This window comes from Gopherus flavomarginatus, chromosome 7 (assembly GCF_025201925.1).
Source record: "Gopherus flavomarginatus isolate rGopFla2 chromosome 7, rGopFla2.mat.asm, whole genome shotgun sequence".
Classification (NCBI taxonomy): Eukaryota; Metazoa; Chordata; order Testudines; family Testudinidae; genus Gopherus; species Gopherus flavomarginatus.
The window spans coordinates 4750668-4775383 of record NC_066623.1 but is presented as its reverse complement, the minus strand read 5'-3'; the positions used below and the strand labels follow the sequence as shown (position 1 = coordinate 4775383).

The 24716-nt window shown below is 43.7% G+C and overlaps 1 protein-coding gene across 3 annotated transcripts in view; it reads left to right on the top strand.

Moving 5' to 3' along the window:
* The window catches only part of GALNT10 (polypeptide N-acetylgalactosaminyltransferase 10), a 124454-nt gene extending 104949 nt beyond the window's left edge, over nt 1-19505 (top strand). For all 3 annotated transcript variants that reach the window (XM_050961304.1, XM_050961305.1, XM_050961306.1), the window contains 5 exons: nt 3114-3221; nt 8131-8352; nt 9467-9583; nt 11672-11821; nt 13598-19505. In XM_050961304.1, the coding sequence (XP_050817261.1) occupies nt 3114-3221; nt 8131-8352; nt 9467-9583; nt 11672-11821; nt 13598-13765 (765 nt within the window). In that variant the 3' untranslated portion in view covers nt 13766-19505. The remainder of the gene's footprint in view (nt 1-3113; nt 3222-8130; nt 8353-9466; nt 9584-11671; nt 11822-13597) is intronic.
* The last annotated feature ends 5211 nt before the right edge of the window (nt 19506-24716 follow it).

Here is a 24716-nt window from a genome sequence, read left to right as displayed (position 1 = left end):
CTGCTGATCCCCATAGCAGAGCTGCATTATGTGGGCTTAAAATATTACTGTATAATACTGAATTCTTGGTCCCTAGGTCAACAGAAATTCTGATATGTCCAAGCAGTGAAATCCTATTCCAGTCACTGCTGCAACCTGCCACTAATGTAACTTGTATTGCAGAGGAGTTGGAGTAAGGAACACCACTCTACTAGTATCAGTAGAAAGGACAACTGAAAGCACTCCAAAAGTTAAAGCACAATACAGACTTTATTCATCTACAGGAACTATCCTGTCCTCTCAAGATACAACAGTAATAAAATACTAAAGGAACAACAATCCATAGACCAGAGTTTGTCAGAATTCCTTTTTGTATTCTTTACAACAACAAACATTTGATTAAAATATTCTGGGATAGTGGAATTCTGGTCTCAGGAAACGGTGGTAATATAAAGAGATGAAACTTCATTAAGCTACACACAAGAAATGACAATGATTATTAAATGGCTAGGGGCCAATAGATAGAGATGAAACTCCAAAGGACTTTAGTGTTATAACTAGTAATTATGCAGCAGCCTTGGCCAAATATTTCATTCCCTTACTAAATATTTAATATTTATCTGTAGAATATTAATGAATTGCCTTCTGTGCATGAAGCTGTTGACTAAACTCATTGTACAGTGAATTGCAGAAGTCCAAATTAACCATGATGAAGACATGGACCAATAACGCTGCCTTAGCTTGCAGGCCAGTGGTCACCATCTTGTAATATATATTGTGATGGGTTGGATCACAGAAACCCCCTTGGGAACTGCCAACTGATGTGCCAAGACTACTTCTGCCCCTGCTTTCCCTGCCAGCTCAGGACTCCAGCACCCTGTCTTACTGAGCCAGACACGCCAGTCTGCTCCAGCATAGACCCAGGGTCTGAACCACGTGCCCCAAAGCTACAGACTTAGCTGAAAGCAACTTATAGAAGTGTTTCTGTCTTTGCCACTCAGATGCCCAACTCCCAGTGGAGTCTAAACACCAAATAAATCCGTTTTACCCTGTATAAAACTTATACTGGATAAACTCATAAATTGTTCGCTCTCTAGAACACTGATAGAGATGTTCTCCCTCCCCCCAGGTATTAATACATACTCTGGGTTAATTAATAAGTAAAACTGATTTTATTAAGTACAGAAAGTAGGATTTAAGTGATTCTAAGTAGTAGCAGACAGAACAAAGTGAATTACCAAGTGAAATGAAATAAAACACGCAAGTCTATGTCTAAGAAAACTGAATACAAATAAAACCTCACCAGTTCCAGTAAGCTTCCTTTTACAGACTAGTCTCCTGCTAATCTGGATCCAGAAATCACTTGCACCCCCTGTAGTTACTGTCCTTCATTCCAGTTTCTTTCAGGTATCCTTGGAGGTGGAGAGGCTCTCTCTGTAGCCAGCTGAAGACATAATGGAGGGGTCTCCCACGGGCTTAAATAGACTCTCTTGTGGGAGGAGACCCCCTCCACTCTCCTATGCAAAGTCGAGCTCCAAGATGGAGTTTTGGAGTCACATGGGCAAGTCACATGTCCATGCATGACTGAGTTTCTTACCAGCCAAGCCACATTCCTGGGAAAGCTCCAATGTGGATTGGTGTCTTCGAGTTCATTGTTGGCTTATGTGGTTCTTGATTCGGCAGTTAATTTGCACATTTCTTTCTTAAGAAGCTGACCAAATGCTTCACTAAGGTTATCAAGCAAGTACACAGCCAATATTCCTAACTTCAAGTACAAAAATGATACATGCATACAAATAGGAGGAATGTATTCAGTAGATCATAACCATTACAGAGATATGTTACATTGCATATGTAGCATAAAACATATTCCAGTTATATCATATACACGTTCAGAAGCATATTTCCATGAAGACTTATGGGGTATCTCACGTATAGAGCTTTTGGGTACTGAGGTGGGATTTGGGTATCAAATCAAGGGCAAGACGATGTCAAGTGTGTCCTACTAAGTGAAAGCAGGAGAAAATAAAAAGAAGCTGTTTGAAGATCAATAGGAACCAGGAATATACCAAATGGAGCCTCTGTCAGGTAGTTAAATGTTTGTCTGCCCCTCCTTTGCTAAGACAAGCCCTTTATATAAAAAGCCAACTGAGTCAGAAGCCAGTCCTCTTAATAAAAGTGAAATATCCTATTTTTAACTTATAGATTAGATGTTCTCTGATTGGCTGAAGCCCCTAAATGTATTCCTCAAACCTACTGGAATGCATTTACTCACTGGTACAGAGAGCGGCATTCACTCTATTTCATTCACTCATTCAGTCAGGCAAAAAGATTACATCTGCATTAATCTAGGTATGAAAGAAAGATGTTAAAGGATGTTGGCACAGAATCAATGTCTCTGCATGGAAGATAAACTTCTTGGCCTCACCTTGACAGTTATCAAGATCAGGTCATTATTCTGCAACTAATGCTCTGTTCCACTGACTTACTGTTACTTTTTTTTTTTTATTGTAATTGTTTTCACCAGACAGGGACTTCCAGTAATTGGAGGGCTGCAGAAGCTAGGAGTGTGTCTCTCTGCATTAAAAGCATAGCATTGATCTCCTAGACCTAGACTTTGCTCTGATACCCAGCGACAGTACAAAAGCATGGGAGCCAGTATTTTCTGGTTCGAAGCTTAGGCAGGCTTGTGAATAATTCCACAATAGCACATGATCTGACCTATAGTGTTCTCCCCCCAAGTTAGTTTTGGAGCTCTTGCCTGACGCAGAGCACAGGATTTGGCATGGGGATCCAATTTTTAATCCCTGTGAGCAATAATACACCATTCCACCGTAACTTGGGAAATAATGTGTGTCAGAGCTGTGCTGTTCAGAAAGAGTCCTTTGCTTCTTCCCGCCCGATGGCCAAGGATCTAAAGAGCATCTCTACAGCCAATATGCTAATCCTTTGGCTAAACTGAAAGATGCCCGACTGTGAGCAGCCAGCAATCAGGTTTGAAGTTAGTATTTGAGGGACAGGCTGAATCAGTCTTTAAAGTACTAAGCTTCTGTAAATGTTCCTATATTGAAAGTGTTTTGCTTTTCAACTGAAGTGAATTCTGATTGTGTCTGTCCCTCTCTGCCATCCTACAGGTGTGGATGTGTGGGGGTCGCATGGAGGACATCCCTTGCTCCCGAGTGGGTCATATCTACAGGAAATACGTTCCTTACAAGGTTCCAACAGGAGTCAGTCTGGCAAGGGTAAGTGTTTTTCTAAATAACTTTCCTTTGCAACCTTAGAGGCTCAGGGACGGGCATGTTGAGGACTCCACAAGCCTCAACTCTCCCTAGCTTGTATCATGCTTAGAGATGGAAAAAGACCTACTGGCTTAGCAAATTTGTCCCTCTGTTAGGGCAAGGTACATTCATTCTCCCCCGCCCCCTCCAATAGAGAGGAAATCTGATAGTAACCAGAAGCTACTCTGGATCTTGACCAAAATTGTCAGGGCATTTGGAGTTATGGGGCTGTGTGCTTGGCTGGCTGTTGGCAATACAATCCCAGTAAAAGGTACGGTATGCTTTCTCACTGTGTAAAATTTCAATGTCATGATAGCTTAGAAAACATTCTGGGCAGTGTGGTACAGGATGGTGATTGTGCTGCTTCAATGACAGAAAGAACTTTCAGCCTCATAGCATGTCTTAGGTGTTCTCCCTCCATAATATGGTAATACTCTGTTTAAATAAAAGGGTCTCATTATTATATTCGAATATAATTAATATAAGCTCCTAGGCTCATTTTATGAAGGTAGTGTGCAGGTTTCATTTGAGGATGAAGACTGAGAGGTCAGATATGGAGTGATCATTTTGTGAAAAGTATTCACCCATGGGAGATATGATGTTTATCACTTCTCTGTGTGAATTCACCCATGCATAGTGATTGCTTCATTTCACCCACATAGTTGTTACTGGGGTGTTTAGTGCCTTATGAAGTGCACCACGTGTTTTGATAGGCATGAATCTTGAAGGGCATGTTGTGCAGAGTATTGATCATTGTAGCAGTGTACATGCAGCTACAGGTTCACACACAAATACCACTGAATATGCTCCCAGGAGGAAATCCAGGATTTACACTTAAAAACACCTTCACCAAACAAGAACACTCTACCAGAGAAGTGCATCGCCCCATGGAGCAAACCACCCTTCTTCTACCTACAAGGGGAATAGGAACGTAAGGGATAAGTGGGTGGAGGGGAGAGTAGGTTGCTGTCTCTGAGGCAGGTGGGAGGGAAAAGGGGCATTGGGTAGATCAGGGAGTTTTCTGTACAGGAGGAAGAAGGTAAGAGCAAAGGAAGCAATAGGAAAGAGCAAATGAGTAGATCTCAGCCCCACTTACTGTGAGCATGAGCCACCCCCAAAGCTGCAACTTATTTCTCTAGAAGGGGGATTAAAATAGCAAAAAAATTTGGAATGATGTGTGACTGCACAGAGCCGTCCCCTACTGCAGCAGTCATCATCAGTGGGGCCCCTTCCCCCCATCTGGAGTATTTGACACAGCGACAACAGCCCTGTCCAGTATCCCCTTCTGGGGTGTTTTCCACCTTCCTGCTGGTGTTTGGTAGGAAACTAGTTTGCCGCCTGATCCAGGCTTCATTTGGTAGCCAGGGATGAACAGAGACCGCAATGCTAGGTGATAAACGGAGATCGACTCTGCCTTTCAAAGGAGTGGGAGAAGGGAAAGAGGCTGCCCTTTATCCAAAGCCGAGCCCCTCCAGAATTAAGTATTCTGCACTGACTTAAGAGAAAGCAGTAGAATGCCTGGCCTGTTTCACTGTGGGCAAACATGTGAGCTGCTGGAGAGTTGCCTGAATACATGCTCAGAATAAGCAGGGAAGGCTCACAATGAGTGCTAATTTGAGCCATAAAACTAGCAACATTGTCAGATGCAACCCCTTTGCAGCTGTGCCCTGTGCTGAGCACCTGCAGCGGGGCCAACGGTGAAACGTAAATCAGAAACGTGCCGCTAACGTAGGAGGCGGGGTGGCAGGAGGGAAGCAGACACTAATCATGCAGATGGCAACTGCGGAGTATTTGGACTTATTGTAAAACATGCAACCTGTGTTGTGCTGTGGAAACTGGAATGTGTCCATATTTGATGCTTCCGGAGGAGGGCTGAGAGAAGCGCAGCAATTTGTGATCACCAGAATAAACACAAGAGGCACTATCTGTGAGTGAGGTAAGGAAACAGGACAGCATGAGCACTAGCATTACTAACTGAAAGAAAGCAGAAGAGGTATTTGTAGGGCACCCATCGTAGTAACTAGGCACCCTGGCATGGAACTGACTGACACTTAGGGTTTTTTTTTGCAGTGGTGGTGTTGCTGTCTTGGTCCAAGGATATGAGAACCACGAGGTGTGCGAGGAACTTCTGTTTGTGAAAGACAAGCTTTTGAAATTATACAGAGCTCTTATTCGGGTCTGGGAAAGGTACTCAGTGTGTCCCAGCCAGCTACAGTTTATTTAGCCTAAAGAGTAAAATATATGTTTCAGAAGACCATTTAAGAGGAAGTGGGCAATTAGCACGTCTTCAGTCATACGACATCACCTACAAAAGACGAGCCTGGGAACTTGAATTCATAAAATCATGCTATCAGAAATACTGGTTTCATGATTACGACAGTCGGGTAACTCACTAACCTCCTTTGTCCTGTGAGTACAGAAGTGTTAATTGCCTACTTCCTCTTAAATCGTCTCCTGCATCACTTTCCCTCTTAGGCTAAATAATTTGTCACCTTGTATCTAGCTGTGACACTCCGTACCTTTCCCAGACCTGAAGAAGAGCTGTGTTTTAACTCTCTCGTTCACCCCAGAAGTTGATCCAACAAAAGATATAATCTCACCCACCTTGTGTCTCCAGTATCCTGGCACCAACACGGCTACAGCACTGCAAACAATGGTGTAATGATTGTTTTTGTGTTTTGATATTTACATGGCAAATTTTTGCAAATCTATTAAAACTTCCTAAATTAACAGTTAAAGAAAAAGACCCTTCATCCTCATACTCTTCCAGTACAGTGTGAGGTAAGTTATAGGAAATGCCTGTCCAGTGAAATTTCTTCAATATTGTAATCGAGAAAGAAGGAAGATTACATCCTTAGTGCTAACAATGAGGAGTCCTTGTGGCACCTTCTGATGAAGTGGGTTTTAGCCCACAAAAGCTTATGCCCAAATAAATGTGTTAGTCTCTATGATTCCACAAGGACTCCTCACTGGTTTTGCTGATACAGACTAACATGGCTGCTACTCTGGTATGTTGTATTACTCCGAGCAGTTTTCAGTGTTTAACCAGTTTTGCTATGGCCAGGGGGAGGAGGATTCTAACCTAGTGGGAAAAAGCTGTTTGTCTATTAATGGAGTTTCTGAATGTCTGTCTAGTGTCTCAGAAGTGAATCTGGAATTAGATCAAGCACAGAAAGATCTCATTGGTCAGGAAAATGTTTCTCAGGAGCAGATTAAAGTGGATGGTCAGGTTGAAGCCCTAACTGAGGAAGGAAAGGGTAGATTTTTGGTGGGTAATGGACTGTTGGTTAGTACAGCTTGTAAAAGTGAAACCTGTCATCCTTAGTACTGTATGCTGCAGTTTTCTACCTCTGGTTTTCAAGTAAATTGAAAAAGGGTAGTAGTGCCCTCTGGTGGGAAAAGATAATAGAAACAGAAAAGATACAAAACTAAACCAAGAAACAGTGCTCCTACCTGGCTATATCTACATCAGAGGGTCAGAACATATCTCACTTGAACGAGACTGTGCCCTAATTATATATTTGGAATGTAATAAAGTGACAAAGTAATGACTTCAGAGAGAGATGCAGTGTTCTCTTCATCTGCCCTGTAATGTTAGAATCCTCCGATTCCTTGTTAACTCCTCCAGGATGTCAGAGGGAATTAGGGGCCGGGGGGGGAGGTGTCCTGATGGAAACTTGGAATCACCAGACTTGGAGAACATTTAGGCTAAGGTTTACATTTAGTTGGTGGCAAATCAGATCATAAAGTGACACCTCGGGAAGGGAGGGTGCTGGACTGTATTTGGAGCTGGATAAGAATGTCACTTGCTTGCAATTGCCTCAGCTGGTTTTGCTTCTAATCCTCCATGGCAAATGCATTGCTGCCAGTTGTGCATTCCATTGAAATTGGTACATCAGGTGTACTGCTTGTGCCCAGCAGTCCAGTGAGTTTATTCTGCTCCCTGACTGCTGCCTGGGAACTAAGGACATCTTGTACTCACTATGTTAGGCAGCACACCAGCTGCTTTGCGCTGGATATACTGGGTGTGTATAGCGACATTGTGGATTTAATGCTAGCTAACTCCTTGCACTGAAAGGATTAAATTGCTGGTTTAGTAATGTATTGAAACTAAAATTCAGTGTGTGCCGTTACCTGCTTGATATTTTTATCAATATATCTGAGTTTTTCTCCCAAATGAAGACTTGAGTCCCATTTTAGAGCCAGTATGGAAATCGAGTTGGCTTTGCTATTGTTTTTTTTAAGTGACTTGGTCAGAGGCAAACCTGTGATACCTGTATTGTTAACAGGAAGCAGTGGGGGATATACTGAAGGGACTGCATCTCTAGTGTGTGTAGTCTCCCACTTCCTGTGCCTCAAGGTTAAGTTTCTCCTAGTTTTGTATATAACAGAATTAACAGTGGAGAGGAGAGAATTTTGTAAAAAGATGCTTTCCAAAACTGGGGGCTGCAGATCTCATTCAGAAAGGATGTGGCAGGGTGGATCAGAGAAGGAGTGGGAAGTTGTCATCTCAGACCTCAAAGTGCCCAGTGATATTTAAAATCACTGTCTCTGCTCTGACTTGTATTTAAAACACAAGTTCTGGCTAAGTGCTATTTCCACAGCCACAAGGAACCATGTTAATGGCCAGCCACCAAGGATTCTCTTTTGACATCAACCAAACAGACCTTTTCCTATAACTCCCCTGGAAGTAGAGAATAACACTAAAAATTATCTTGCTCCGAGCAGCCCAAGAGAGCTCCTGTGTTAATGGAAATCCTTTCTGAGCAAAAACATGAGACCTGCTCTGAATTCTAATGCAGAGAGTTTGAATGGACAGTTTTTATGTACATTTTTTCTCCATTCCTTCCACGCATGCCTGCTACCTATGTAGAACTTGAAGCGTGTGGCTGAAGTGTGGATGGATGAATACGCAGAGTACATTTACCAGCGCAGACCTGAGTACCGGCATCTCTCCGCGGGGGATGTGACTGCTCAGAAGGAACTTCGCAACAATCTCAACTGCAAGAGCTTCAAATGGTTTATGAGTGAGGTAGCTTGGGACTTGCCAAAATTCTACCCCCCAGTGGAGCCCCCGGCTGCTGCCTGGGGAGAGGTGAGTTCTTTTAAGGAACTGCTGGGGTTGACAAGCCAGAAAGATCTACCAGGCCATTTTGGATTGTAATAATAGAGCTAATCATGAACCCTGATACCTATTAGCTCCATTCCTACGAACAGACATTACTTCCTCATTCATAAAGATTCTGTGCTGAGTGCGTCAGAGATCAGAATTCCTGTATGCTTCATTGTACTGGCCTGCTCAGGAACAGAGCAGACCCCTTGGCTGGCAGTTTCCATTAGCACATGATCATAAAAAGAAATTGTATTCTGGCTTGTTCTGTAAGATTTCAATTAGTGCACCGTGTTTTAGGGGAAGCAGCATAATCCAGTGGATAGAACATGGGATTGGGGAAGTAAGAATCAAAATAGAAATAAAACCCAGATGTCCTGTGAGACCTTGGGCCAGGCAGTTAGCTTCACTGCACCTCATCTTTGCCATCTGTAAAAATAAGGGTGGTACTGCTCCTCATTGTAAAGTGTCTAGCCTAGGGATAAGAAGCCCATACATGTTAAGGCTTGTTCCCCCTAATTATTATTAAATACAAGGGGGCCCCAGGATATGTCTCCCCCTTATCTGTCATTTTGCATATCCGTCGCTCATCCATAGGGGAACGTGGTCCGATTCACATTGGTCCTGAGCCGCATATCCGTCGCTTCCCCTTTTGCGTGGCTTTTCTTTGGGTGCTTCCCTGGCATTCAGAAGGCGCTGGGAGGGAAGGGACAGAGGTGGAGGGGAGGGGGCAGGAAAAAGCAGGGCAGGCCTTTATTTCTTATGGGGGAAAATTCTCCAGTATCAGTCGCCCTTTTCAGGAATGCAACCGCCAATGTATACCGGGGACCCACTGTAACAACAGGCTCTGCCGTCCTCTAGTGTATGTTTTCTTTTCAGTTAAATGCAGGGCACTTACAGCAGATTACTGTGCTATATACGGTCATCCCTATTTTGACTTAAAAATTGTGTGTGCCTCTTTCCAGCTGTAACAATGTCAGCTCAATTGTATAATAATGTGAGACATTGAACCTTTGTACTAATACTACCGTTTGAGCTGCCTCTTAGCTGTCACTTGGACAAAAGTGTAACATAATTAATTAACAATTTAATATTGCAGATCCGTAATATAGGAACTGGTCTGTGTGCAGATACGAAACACGGAACTCTGGGCTCCCCACTCAGGCTGGAAACCTGTGTGAAAGGCAGAGGAGAGGCAGCTTGGAACAACATACAGGTAATCGAGTCTTCCTCATAACACATTTGTTTTTAGAAGGATCATGGTGAGGACAAGCATCATTAAAAATAAGCACCTTTGCGATCATCCAAATTAGGACCTACAAATATCACAATGGCTTCACCTCTCTGGGTAATGAGGCACAATGCTGTGCAAGATGAGGGAAATGTGGTGTGTGACCTAAGTACCAAATGTACTGATGCTGTTCCTAGTAGACTGCAATTGTTAGTGTAAAAGCAACTGGAGCCTGGAAGGCTCCTTGTGGAGCTTTTATCTTTTAGTCTTTTGAAGGGTTGGGGTGAACAGAAGAGAATAACAAAGGGAAAGAATATACCAAAACAATAAAAGAAACAGGTAACAAGGCAACTGTGATATGTGACAAAGTGAATATTAACTTCAAAGCATCTGTTGAAAGAAGTGAGAAAGAGGAACACCATCCATATTGATGAACCTGCAAGCACATTCAATAACCACTTACTATCGTTCCTCTGACAGGAAGCAAATGCATGATTAACATCCCACCCATTGCTGGGGAGTGGGATTAACCTGGCTGGGCTATCGATCCACCCTCCTGATGCATTAGGTGCAAGAAATGACAGCTTTATTGTAACCCGGGGGTGGGGGGGTGATATTAATCTTAAAATGTAGCAGCCGAGTTGAGGAAAGATCAAGAACACAACGTATCTATTATGGAGCAATACATAATTCCTCAGGGAAATGGATTTGGTATTAGAAGATAAAGGTCTGTTGCATATCAATTTTGATGCAGGAAAACTGAAAATTAAACCAATTTACTGTGTGATTCAGTCCAAAAAGACAAGACTCCAACACAGGAGATTGGCCCAGGTTTAAAAACCTGTATATTAAGGACTGGAAAATACAGTGGGGTGAGAAAAACTGCTTCATCTAGTTGCTGCCAGTCTAATAAGGTTGAGAGTTTAGAGTGCATGCTTATATTTTATTTCTTTTGGTAATGAACTGACTTTTTGCCTATCACTTAAAATCTACCTTTTATAGTCAGTACACCTCTACCGCGATATAACGCTGTCTTTGGGAGCCAAAAAATCTTATCGCATTATAGGTGAAGCTGCATTATATCGAACTTGCTTTGATCTGCCGGAGCGTGCAGCCCCGCCCCCCCATGTCCCCCCGGAGCGCTGCTTTACCACGTTATATCCAAATTCATGTTATATTGGGTCACGTTATATCGGGGTAGAGGTGTACATTTGTTTATTTATCTTTACCAGTGAGTTTGTATGAAGTGTGGTAAATCTGCTCACGTTCTCAAAGGCTGGTGTATGTTCACTTTCCATTGTTGAACTGGTGAACCAATTAATAAATTTGCAATGCTCATCTTGAGCAGTGTAAGACGGTATATTCCTGGGGTACAGTGCTGGGAGATTTGGTTTTGGTGCCTTTCTCTGCGTGATTCATGAGTGGCTCTGGGAGCATTCATGCAATCTAGCTGGGTGTGGGGCTCCCACAGTCCCAGGCTGCACCCTGGGGGATCCCATCACACCCATCTAGTGTCCCAACACCGGCCATTGGAGATATTTGCTGCTAGCAGTTGCAAATTGGCTGTGTGCCATTGTAGACAGTTTTATCATGCCATCCCTTCCATAAACTTATCAAGCTCAGTCTTGAAGCCTCTGTACCCTCCCACTGGGTGGCTCGTGCTGCTCCTAGGGAGCCCCATGTGGTCTGGGGAGCACAGGGCTTGATCTTAGATTCCCTGAGGCTCTGTGCAGGCTACCAGGGCAGATCACAGAACCATTATTAACAGGGGTGTCTTGTAGCTCTTTGCTGATTCTCCCCTCTGCACTGTCAAGTGTTCTAATCAGTGAGTTAGTTATAAGTGTAATACTCCCACTGAGAGATCCACATACCAAACTGAGGAGCCACCAGACAGTGGAAGTGGCTTGTTTCTAAAAGATTTCTTGACTTGCCATCCCCAGAGGATGTGCTGTCCAGCTGAGCAGTGCTACGCCCTATGGGGAAACAGAAGAATTTCAGCTCTTCAGTGTGGATGGCTTCTCTTCATTCACTCTCCTTCATCCCATTCTAAGAGGGTCGTGTTTGTCCTGGCAGGTATTCACCTTCAGCTGGCGGGAAGATATCCGTCCTGGGGACCCTCAGCACACAAAGAAGTTCTGTTTTGATGCCATTTCCCACAGCAGCCCTGTGACCCTCTATGACTGTCACGGAATGAAGGGGAATCAGCTGTGGAGATACAGGAAAGTGAGTTTACTTAATGATGTGTCACATTCCATGAACACCTGAGATTCCTTGTAATAACATGACTCATGTGGTTTTCTCTTGTGATTCATGTGGTGTTCTCTTGTGATTCATGTAGCTGTGGCAAGAGAATTTATAGGAATCCATTGTCATTTAGCATTAATACAAGCAGCATGGGCAAGATGGGGTAGGCACAGCTTTTTTTCACCTACATGAATGGAAAAGGATTTCTTGAGCAGCTCATGAGTGAGAAGAGGGTATAAAAACCACTAGGAGACAGCAAAAGCAACCTGCTTCTCATGTTTGTTCTGCCGAGCCTGCCCAAGGTCCTGTTAGTGTTGGCACAAGAGCCACATTTCATTAATGGCATAAGCAGCATCACTCCAGTGACTTCCATGAAACTGCATCTGCTTGTACCAGCTCTGCATCTGGTTCAGTGTGGGCTTGTACACGAGCCCAGTACTTGGATATACGAGAGGCAGCGTAAAACCAGTTTCTGTTCTTGCCTGATTGCAGATTGGTTTCAGTCAGGCTGCCATCAGTCCTGCCCTGCTTGCTCACAGACATGCAAGGCTCCTAGTGTCCCCTTAACATGCCCTTATTAGATGGAGCTGGCTCCCTGCATCTCCTTTTAGAAATGGGAAGCAACAGCATTAAGTGTCATGCCAACAAGAGAGAGCAAGCGAGGAGACCCTCTGTTAACCCAGCTGCAGCTTCCACCCACAGCCCTCTGGCTGTGCAGTAATGCCATACCTGCAATGCACAACCTGGTCACAAAGGTGTACTAGGGCGTGTCAGGTTGATGTGTTAATAATGTGGATGCTCCTGCCATGAGCAGATGTGACTTATTAATTCTCTACAAGCAATGTTTGTGCAGCAACAGGTGAAGAGGTTTTTATTTAGAATGCTCATTTCCCACAACCCCGCCCCCCCCAAAATCTGTAATGCCCAGTGTGACTGGAGGGTAAACAGCGGAACGTGAGCCTGCAGGCTGAAGAATCTAGCTTTAGTTTGCTTTTGCTTTGCCTGGCAGATGTTGGAAGGGTTGGATTGGGTGCCAGTGGCAAGGAGAGGAAATGTAGACAAACGCAGCCAGACACATGCCATGCTAGCATTTCAAGTGTGCAGGCAGGGCTCCCCAGGAAATGCTGATTTCTGAACCAGTTCCAGCACTCACTGTTGCAGATGTGATACATTCTGCTCATCCAAAAGCACTGAGAGAGGCAGACAGCAAAAGTAACAGTAGCGTTTGCTGTAGAAGTGGGAGGTGGGAGATGTCATGGTCTCCCCAGGGAAGTGTTGGAACCTCACTCATTGAGGATTTAAAAACAGACTGCACAAAGCACTGTAAAAGGGGAGGAACAATCCTACATTGGAAGGGGAATGGACTGTTCCTTAATTTGCGGACTGGTTAGAGCACCATCTACAAGAAAGAAACTCTCTGTCCTGAAGAGCTTACAGTTCATTAGATGTTAGGTGAGAGACATAAGTCCTTTCCATTTCTAGCTCATGATTCCATGAGTTGTCTGCAACCAACAGCAAGTCAGGAGTAGGAGTCAGGGGTGGAAGAAGTAAGCAATGGGTAATGTATCTAGTAGGGCGAGACCAAATGACGCACACACCCTTCCATTAAAAGGTTTGTATCTAGATGCTATAGGGCAGCAAATGGGTAAAATGGGCTCAGCCTTGTTTCCTCAGTGGGACTTTCCCTTTACTTCCCCGTAGACCCCCAGAATGTTCCCCGATCAAGCAAATTGATTTTGAATGTCTCTTCCTCAGGACAAGACCCTTTACCACCCAGTAAGCAGCAGCTGTATGGACTGCAGTGAGAGTGACCGAAAGATCTTTATGAATACCTGCAATCCCTCTTCTCCAACACAGCAGTGGATATTTGAACACACAAACTCAACCGTCTTGGAAAAATTTAACAGAAATCTTGATCTTTAAAGACTGCAAATATATATATTTTACAGTTATAGTTTTTACCGGAGAGGGTTACAAAAAAGAGTAAAAGATTTTTTTTAAACAAACAAGGTAAAAGGGAGAATCTCAGGAGAGGGTGTGACCAGCTGGCCAGTCTTTATTTTGAAGATGCTGCATCTTTCTCTTTTTGGGGATGATGGAATTCCATGAGGCTTTACCCGAGTCACTTGCCTGTCAAGATGGGATCAGAAACTCTATTTTTAAAGGATTGTGAACCTGGTTCAACCTGCATTTAGATCACGTGTGGTGCTGTCCCAGATGCTAAAGCATTCCCAAATAGTCACTTTACCTCCCAGAATCCATCCAAGCAAAACCTGCACTCAAAATTACAGTGCAAAGTCAACATAACAGCACCTGACAAATACACTGACTTCCAGTGCGTCGAAACTTAAAATGCAATAGAAAAATGAAAAGTGTATGTCTCTCTTCTGTGCACCAAACCAAAATATGCTTAAAGCAGCTTTGCCTCATAATGCCTTCCAAAGGAATAGATCTCTCAACAGAAAATAGTTTGAGTGAACTAAGGGCAGCTGAGACTAATGTTTCAGTAAGTACAAGTCATTGGTAGAAAAAACCCAATTTCAGGTCCATGCACCTTGCTCTTAGCTACCCATCGTTGGGTCTCTTCAATATGAAGGAATAGAAAAAAGGTTTTCCAGTAACGTGACAGCCTGCAGCTAAAATAATTGTGGTGACTCTCACCACAGGTTCTTCAATGGCTAATATCACAATGCACAGTCACTTATAGTACGGGGTGGCTTTAGGATAGAAACATTCCAAGGATCCTTGCCATAAAATCTACTGCATGGGAAAATCTCCAGTTTTCCTCTAGAGACCTGGGGCCAAATACACTCTTAGCACAAGCAGCTGCAATTCCACTGAAGCTGATGGATTTGAGACTGCTACCCAGGGTTTAATTTGGTCTGTGGTCTTCTGTGGCCAGCAGGCCTTCTGTCTGAGGTAACCCCAGGGTGAGCCCATGCACAAGGCCATTATGCTCTCACAAATGACTGCATAGTTATCCTTCTGCTAAGATGCTGCATAAATCTACCAAACTAACCATTTTCCTATCACCACCCAGCTGCTTGGCTTGTCCATCTATCCTTACAGCCACTCTACATGTGGCCAGCGCTGGGACTGTGAAGTATGCAGCAGCATGAGGGGCTGAAGTGACCAAAGCACTGTCTTGGGAAGAGCAGGCTCCTGAGCAGCACAGTAATGGATCTCTGTTCCTGCAGCGGCATGAAGCGCCCCACTTCAGGCATCTTCCCTGCTGTGTAGCTCCTAAGTTTCACAAGAGCTTTGCTCTGATCAGGTTCAAGAGGCCCTGTGACAGCTGCCTTGTGTTCCAGGCCTCCCCTTGCTCACCACAAGACAGTAGTTCAGCCTCTCTGCTGCTGCCTGCTCCCTGCTGCTCCAGTGCTTATCAGGTGACTTTGTCATCTCTTAATGATGGTGCAGAATTTGATGCGGCTTTGCCGCATAAATCAGTGGGCTTGCTGCATGGCGTGCGGAATCTCAAAAGTAGTAAACCCAGACTTCTGTGATGTTGCTCGTTGCAGCATTGTTGCAAATGATTCACATAGTCCTTTGAAGTCAAGCATTGCTTCATTTGGAGGGGTGGGAGGACAGAGACTTGACTGCCCTTTGGGATAGTCCTTATTTTTTCTGTGATCCCTGCGTGATGCCAGCATACCACAGCAAGAGTTATTGTACAAACTAGACCAATGCTACACTGGGTTAACATTCTTTGATTAAAATATAATTTTATATGTTCTAAATATCTGTAACGTCTCTCATTAGAAGCACTTTTTAATACCATGGGGAGAAGCGCCAGTTTCCAGTACTTGGCAAATAGCTGTCAGATGTTTTCCTTAAGTTATTAATGCTCTCATTAGTCTGGCTGTACTGACTGTGGCTCACTAAATGGCCTGACGAGATGTCTTTATGAATGTTTTAATACCTGTGGATCAAGACGCTGTATGTGAAGAGCACGAGTTGATTATAATTGGAACACAAGGTCAGTACATGATCTGTTGATCGTTCCACTGCAGCTAGCAGTGCTGTCACGTTAATGCCCACATTTTAGTTTTCCACTTCATTAGGGGATCAGCTTCTGTTTAAAATACATGGCTTTCTCTGTACTTGGGCTCACCTTGTGAGCAAAGTTTTGGACACTTTTAGCTGCATGTCAGGATGTGTCAGGATGTTGGACACAAGCTTCTGAGATGATTGGTAATGGGATAGGGAGCCTTTGATATCTAGGTCAGTGATTTGACTTTGGCTCAAGGGCAGTTGTTTGGCAGCATGCACCAAAACACTAGGTGATCGTAATGCAGTTCCTACTTGACAGATACTGGTCACAGGACCAGTCTCACAACCGGCACCACTGCTGCCCGGCTCAGCACAGAGGCTAAGAATTGAATGGCCAGGAATGCTTTAATCTCATTTAAGGATGGTCTCTCCAGGTCAGTTGAAGTGCTGTCAATCTGGTTCATTTCACAAAGTTATGGATTTCAAAAAACGAATGTCCCATGAGTTCAGTGTGCCTGTGTCTGATTGTCTCAGTGGTGTTCCTTGAGCTGCTAATTACTTACATTAATTAGACATTTCAATGCCCCAGAGGCTTTGCTGACTGATGGGAAGTGTTACCATAGTCGGCCACCTACTGATTGAGAAATAAAAATTATATTTCTCAATCTTCATCTTTAATTGAGCTTTTGCTGAGCAATCAGGCTAATTATTCCAATTATGTTTAGTTCTAAGCAAAAATCACCAAAGCATGAATCCATAAACAAATCCTCACACTTGCATGCAAGTCAAGATCAGGTCTGAAATGCCATCAGTTACCTAATGGAAAACGCATGCTTTTCACATCCAGATACAGTAGTTTTCAAAACTAATTTAAAAAAAAAATCTCTGCCCCGGCTTCATAAATTCTCTAGTTTGTGGCAAGACTGCATATAAGAATTCTGAAGTACAGTGGGTTGCTGTGTGGTGTGTTCACATACATTTCAATACTCAAAATGTGTTTCCACCTCTTGCCTATTTCATAGTGGTGTTAATGTCTGAGCTCTGTAAGCAAACTACCTGGGTGCAGGGAGTTTTCCTGTAGGCTTTGGCCACAATCCCTCCCTCCCTCCCCCAGTGGATGTTGGGTGAGGTTTAATGCAAGGGGAATACAGCATCGTTCAGATAAAGATGTGCCTTTTTAAAATCAAATGTACAGCAAATGCCTAAACTTCAACCATTTCCTAGTGCCTTGCTGGACAAGAGTGAAGTGGACTGGGGAGCAGGATGTACAAGGGTTCGATGCAGTGTGCAGTTAACATTCTGGGGTGTGGGTTTTTTTTAAATGTCTGACTTTAAGTACAAATTTTAGGACAACAGAAGGTAGATGCAGGGGCTCTGGGGTTTCTGTGTTAAGAGTATCCATTAATGGCTGTACTTTTCTTCACAGTCAGTATGAAGTCTGGAGATGGAAGCCTCATTCTTCGAGTGATGGTCCCTGTTGTATCCACTGAGGGTTACGCTTGGGACGTAGAGTAGGAGCTCAACTGACGTTAGACCAGAGAATTTCTTGGGCTGGTTGCTGTATGTTTAATCCCTGATAAAGGCACGTATAATATCTGTTTAATCAAGGGAACAGCATCCAGGAGTTCACAATTCATACTCAGTGTATTCAGATACAGAGCTTTTCATAAGTGGTTCCAACAGCATATCAGAATCTAAGTGAAAGGATAATGTAACTTCCATAAACTCAACACCATGGATCAGTGGGAAGCAAATCTGTAATACAGAAGTAGCAAGAAAGCAATTCCTTAGCCACTGTTCTTACGTTCTGTGGTAGTTTATACCTATGTAATGCCAGTTCAGCAGGTTTTCCCCCTTGCCTCGCTGGAAGTCTGTAGTGTTAATACTGGAAGGTTAATGAGCACTGAGGTTTCACAAGTAACTGGTTATTGGTACTAACAGTGGATTTCAGTGCTCCTGTAGCTACCAACGTATCGTTATGGTAATTGCACGTCCTTTTAGGAGTGAGGAAGATCACGTAAGAAGCATGTGAACAGTCAGACTGTGTCACTGGGTGAAAGGGGGCCCGTTTTCATTTACATCTTTCTTTTGAGATATTAGCAGGATGTTGAAATGTTGTGGTTGGGGTGTGTGGACAGCTTGCTGCAGCCAGCCAGTAATACATGGCATCAAATAAAACTGTCAAGAGTAAGAGATCTAGAACAGTCAGTGGCTGTAGGATTGGCTTTCAAACATGCGTGTCATGCCACACTTTCATTCTACCTGGATGCTACATTCTCATAAGCAGATAAGTAATGAAATACACAAGCCACATTTCAGAGTTAACCGCCTACACCAAATGGGCCATTATGTGCCCAAGCCAGTCATTACCTGACATAAAAACCAGCGAACCGGTTGTCATTTCCACTACAAAAGGATTGTTTAGCATCAAAAGTTCTTTGTTTTGTATTTTGTTTCATTTTAACCAGATGAATATTGTGGAAAGCGAGTTGGCAAAACACCGTTAACCAACAATGAATAGCTTGAGGCTAATTTCTGTGATATCCAGTGTATTTTTAAAAATAAAATAAGCTCCTGTTTTTTACAGGGGAGGCAATGTGGGCTAGTGGGTAAGGCACTGGACTGGGAGTCGGAGACCTGGGTTCTGTCCCCAGCTCTTCTGCTGACCTGCTGTTTGACTTTTGGCTTCCCCTGTGCTACATTTTCCTCATCTGTAAAATGTGGGTAATGTATACCTTTGGTAAAGTGCTTTGATAACTACAGATGAAAAGCATTATGTAAGAACAACTTAATATTGTAAGACACATTACAGTTCTTCACAGACAAAGCTTTGAATCAAATACTACATTTCCTTAGGGAAATAGGGTAGTGAGTCAGGTATTGGAAAGTTGAGAGATGAAGATTCCCACCAGCATGGGAATAATGAAGTCATTTTACTGATTAACCAGTCAGATGTCACCCATACTAACTGAACTCTCACTCCACTAGTTCCTTTGTAGTGGGATCCATGTATAAAACTAGACAATGACAGATTTATGAAAATCATAATAAAAGACCTTTGTCCAGGTTTATCTGTGACTCTGCCTTTGCTAGTTGAGTAGGCTCTTCCTCTATTCACTTTGCGTTCTGAGTTTTTCTGATGCTTCTGTATTACCCAGAAGGCTTCAATGACTCCAACAGATGTGTGGTTTTTCATTGGGAGCCATGCAGGTCTTTAAAACTGCTCATTCTGCATTAGGAAGGAAGCTCTGATCCCCATTAGCAAGCAGGCAAATGTGAACTTGTCTTACAAAAATGACATAAAAACTAATCAGTTCAACAGACTAAAACATTAGCCCTTAAAATAACAGTAACAAATAGCTCTAGCTTTTTTTAGGATGGGAACCCCAAGGTATCAGTGATAAGGTCTGAATTGATTCACTCCTTGTACTGCGTGCATTTTAACTTATTTACTTTAAAACTAGATGGGATGGTGCCTCGTAAGCCAGTGTATATTTATTTCTGGGCACATTAGGACCCTACTCCTAATATCTGGGGACGGTAAAGGATGTTTAGCACTTTATGTAGTAGCTTTCATAAACTGGAGTCAATCAGAGATAATGCATAGTGTTTTTAAAAGTTGAATGGACTTCCTTTTATAATTAAAATAAATTTTTAATGTTTTTCTGAAGATCTGTGTATGCAGAAATTACTCTTTTTTTGCTGCAACAATTGCTTTCCTTTCCCATCCCCCCTACTTCTTGTGAGAACACAATAATTATCCTGGTTCGGGACTTACCTGGAGCATAGCTAGTTTCCCATCACCCCACGTGCTTCCTTCACTGTGCACTCCAGTCCTGTTCTACTGGGATAGTCACTTTAAGCTGCCCTCCTGCGGAGTAACATTGGAGTTCAGTCTGCCCCACACGCATGGACCCACTGCCAAGCTATAGGCTCGCTCTCCATTGACAAGTGCAACGTGTCTCTTAAGCTGGCAAACTGTCCTGGTAATTGGGGGTGCTAATTTTGGAGTACTTTAAAAATGGGTTTTGAATGCTGCATGCTGTAGAGTTCCACAAAGCAAACTGAATAGGATGCTGTCATGGTTAGAAGGTGAACTGTGCTTTAGACTCTCTTGCAACCACCATTCCAGCGCACCCCTCGGATGACAGACTTAGCTTCCTTCCTTCAAGGTGGAACCCCAGGGTTCAGCCACTCTCACACTGGACCTCTGGTTTCCCAGCCATGTTAACATAATAGCCCTAACTATATTTGGCACCTGTGAGAAGCTTCCCTCTGGGACATGTGGCCAGCAGCTGATTAAAGTGACACAAAACAGTTGTAAAAAGAAAAGTGGTGTGTGTTCACCCAAAGGTACGGAGCCATCAAAGGAGAGGGTTAAAACAAACGCCTGCACATCTGGCCTGACATAAACTTCACGCTTTCCTTGCTAGTTCAGGAAGCTTCTGCTTAACCCAGATACCCCTACCTGTGGGCTGAGAGACGCTGACCGTCCTGCATTCATTGCCTGTCTCGCTCCTGCATCATCTCCCTACCAGTGGCTGCTGCCAACTCACTCCTGCTCCCTTCCTTTCTAGACAAGGGTTTTTAACTACTTAATGTCCTTTTGATTGGCCCCAGCCCTGGAAAATATGCCCTGCCTGGAACCAGGCAGGGGGGCAGTTCCCAATTAATAGCCCACTCATTTTTCTCTTAAGGACCTTTGGTATTATGTCTGGAGATCAATTATCTCTAGACATTTTGTTTCCTGCTTGCTCTTGCTAACAGCCTCTTCTTATTTAACTCTATGCAGGCAGACAGAATAAAACCAAGCAAGTAAGCTGAGGTACATATAATACAGGTATCTTCCCTCACTCTCTTCAGATGCAAATACTCCCAAAAAGAGGGACGAAGTTTTTCAAAGGGATAGCAGACAACATGCAAGAGATACTACCTGGATAAGTAAACAGCCCCCTTTCTATGCTGAATAGGTCTCCAGATGTATGCACACTGGCCCTCAGGCGGGTGCATGGAATAATCTACACGTAGGACGTGTCTGTCAAAGGCATTGACTTCGTAAAAAGGCTTTAAGCGATGACCCTACCCAACCCCCAGCCTTCTCCCTATTGGAAGCACATCAAAATGTCTCAATCGAGCATGCTCACCACTCATCAGAACTGTGTTTTGAGGGAGCCAGACCTAAACGGAACATACATGCTCTAATCTCAGGGCAAGCAAAGAACCTACTGGAACAAACTAGCTAAACTGCATTAAATGGCCAGGAATTTTACCTTTTCGGGACCATTCCACAGCCGTGGTCTGGAAAAGGAAAGGTTTCTCCAGGGTTAGCAGGAGGCTAAGAGTACAAAGCACCTGTCTTGCTCTGATGTCCATTTTTTTCTCACTCGTGCAGGTGGAGGAGGGTGGTATATTTTCCCCAACTCATTTGATACAAATGAGTCAGGGGACTCTTATGCCCAACGTTCACTTTTAAAACACATGGCATGGGCAATATCTTCCCTGGCTTCTTTAACTGTTGGTACGGAGATCAGAACCCTGAGCTCTGCTTAGGTTTGCCAGTTCATAGCCAAACCACCTCTGGACTTGCTGCATCAGTAATGAATGTAAAAAAAAAATTGCTTGAGCCCTGGCACTTAATTGCTTGAGCCCAGGTATCTCTCCCATTACAAATTAAACATGCCTGAGCTATCCTTGCCATAGAAGACTAAAAGGCCACCACTGACACACACACACACTTAGATGACTGCAAATTACTTCAGTACCTTGTACAGAACATAGGCCACAGAGACAGATCCATAGCTGATAAAATTCCAGATGCACAATGTCCGAAGTAGGGATCTGTCCAGCAATACAATCAAATGGATGCATTACTCTGATAAGTTTCATGAAAAGTTAGCTGAGATACTGACTGAACGCAGCAATTCTGGATTTTTACTCCAGTTCCTTATCCACGCAGATGTAGGTAGCCAACGTTAGACTCTTTGCTCTTTTTCAGATTGAGGTTATCAGTTGTACTGGTCACCAACACTTAATATGGATAAAAAACCGTGGCTAAAAATCCAGCAACAGGTTAAGTGAGTTCCCTGATTTGAGGCCAAACCACTTCCTGCTCATTAGATGCTCTATCAGCCACCTCAATCATCTGCCTAGTATATTCTCCTATGCAAGCTTTCTCCACCAAGAAGCCTGCTTCATCTGCTGATGTGTTGAAAAGGTATTGGACTGTGTAGAGTGGGCCTACAAATTGGCAGTGCTGACCAAAGTATGACACATGCTGATGGATTTAGAAATGGACTAATATTCTGTAGAAATCTCCCACTTCATACTTGTGGCTCAAACTGACTTTAGGCCTGACACTTTTCAGGTAAGGATTTCTAGACTGAATTTTTTTCATGAATTGGGTTTTTCCTGTTAAATACTTTTCCCAAACCATTGTCAACAATTTGTGAAAATACCAATGGAGGAATTTGCTTTCAAAATTGAACAAGATCCTCTGGAGCCAACCAATGGGACCCTTTTGGGTCAAATGAGAGACCTTTTTCCAAAAAGTAGCACTTGGCCAAAGACTGACTCCCCTTCCTGTACCTCCCTGCTACAACAATGTCACACAGCCAGAATACAAGGTAAATGATGGGTTCTAGTACACCAGTGTGTTTCTTCACTATTGAAGTCAGTTGTTTGTGGTGCTGGTGGGGTGTATATATTTTGACACTCATTTGAGACCTGCATTACACACTGTTGGCCTCACAATCAGTGGGTAAGACGCCTGTCCAAACTCAAGTACAGAGCTTAGGGAACCTAGCCTGGGTTCCCCATACACTACACTAAACATAAACAACAGAAAAGCAAATCAGTTAATTAAAGAATACCCCACCCTTGTCAGAAAATGTACTGCAAGCAAAGACCCTCTGCCTCTCGCTCACTCCCACCCTCCCAAAAAAAGAGCATTGTAGCATAGCTTGGAGACCAGCAGACTCTGGCTATTTCACACCTGCAAGAGCACAGTTTGGGTCCCTTGAAGAGAAAGCTCAGCCTCCCAGTGCCTCTTTCACAGTGAGGAAGGTCGTCTTCTATCTCTTCTGCTGATCATAGCTGCAGCAAGAGCTTGCATCTGTGTGCTTTTAATTGTATTCCACATATGCTGCTGAAAACCTGTTCTGCAAAAAAGATGTTGGGCCTTGCTCAGAACCAGGTGTCTTTGTTACCACAAGTCCCAGTGTCCAGGGCTCTGAGACCCATAAAAACCTCACCAAGTGACTTGCAATAACTCTTCTAAACATAAAGGGTTGTGGATTTTAAGTCAGGTCTTGGGACCTTGTAGGACTAGAAGCAAGTGCTGAGTCCTACTGGGAAGCAGGGACTCTGCCCTCCCCAGTGGTCATGTAAATAAACCTGGAGTTCTAAACTTCTGCGTCCAACTTCCAGCTACAAAATGAAGAGCAAAGAAGGAATTCCCGAGATGTGTCTTGCATGGTGATTTTTTCCTTCCCTGCTAAATCAATAGGCTTAACATAGGTATTGCTGGGGTGCTAGGCCCTCTGGTAATACTAATAATAACGTGGCAGACAGCAAAAGTTAGCAAAACAAAACTGTTTAAAGGCTGTTTTTGATAGAGGCCACAAATCCACTTATTTAAAGAGTAAATATTTGTTTTCTAAAGGGAATAATGTAGCAAAAATCCAAAATACAAGAGACTCTCAACTGGTTTTCAGTGAGCGGTTCCCAAACTTCATGGCACCGTGATCCACTTCTGATGACAAAAATTACTTTGCGACCCCAGAAAGGGGAACCAAAGCCTGAGCCCTGCCGCCCCAGGCGGTGGGCCAGTGCCAAACCCCAAGGGCTTCAGCCCTGGGTGGGGGGAGGGCCTGTAACCTGAGCCCCGTCACCCCCGATAGTGGGGCTTTGGCCTTTGGCCCTAGCACATCTAACACCAGCCCTAGTGACCCCATTAAAAGGGGGTCATGACCCACTTTGAGATCCTGACCCACAGTTTAAGAACCGCTGGAACATCAAGTTTGACAGTGCGTTGCAGCTTCAAGTTTGCCTTCTGTTCTACATCCCTACCTAGGGCAGCTATTGCCATAATATCTAGATGCTGGGGGAAAAACACTCCTCTTGGAGAACTGAACTCCCAGCATAGGGTTCAATCCAAAGCACATCTTTTCTCGCAATTGCCCCTCGTGCTCCAGGCTTCTTCCAACGACGCTTGACACTACACTGCTCCTTTCAACGGCCTTGTGCACGAAGCCTTCTGTAAGCAATAATGAATGACTCAGTGAAGTGTAGTTAGTTTAATACCCTGGGGTACTATGCCCATCAGCCCCTAACTTTCCCATTTTAGTGTACTCTGGGCTGGGGCTATGTACACTACAATGCATTACCTGCTACCTAGAACCCATCAGAATAGTTGATCCAACTTACAGGGACGGCCCTTGTCAAAGGTAGCAGAGTTATCGGAGTGGGTTTGGAGTCTCACGCAAAATCAGTGGGGCAAGAGTTGTGTTGTCCAGTACCTCTTCTGCATAGTTGGAACCATTTTAACAACGGCAAATAATTCCCAACCTGACCCTGAGTGACACTTGGGTTCCAGAACAGATCCACACAAGATTTATTTGCTTGTTATAACAAATGTTTTGTGTACATGGGGCCTGTTTTCATTTCCTTTTTTGGGCAATAAAAGCAATGTGTGGTGATGATTTCCCACAGTAATAGATTGTCATAGATGGAGAAAGGTTCCAGAGAGAGTCCAGAAGAGATCCAGTATGGAAACTGAAGTATCTTAAGGTGCCACAAGAACTCCTGTTCTCTTTGCGGATACAGACTAACAGCTGCTACTCTGAAACCTGAAGTATCTTACTGTCCTCCAGAAAGGAAAGGA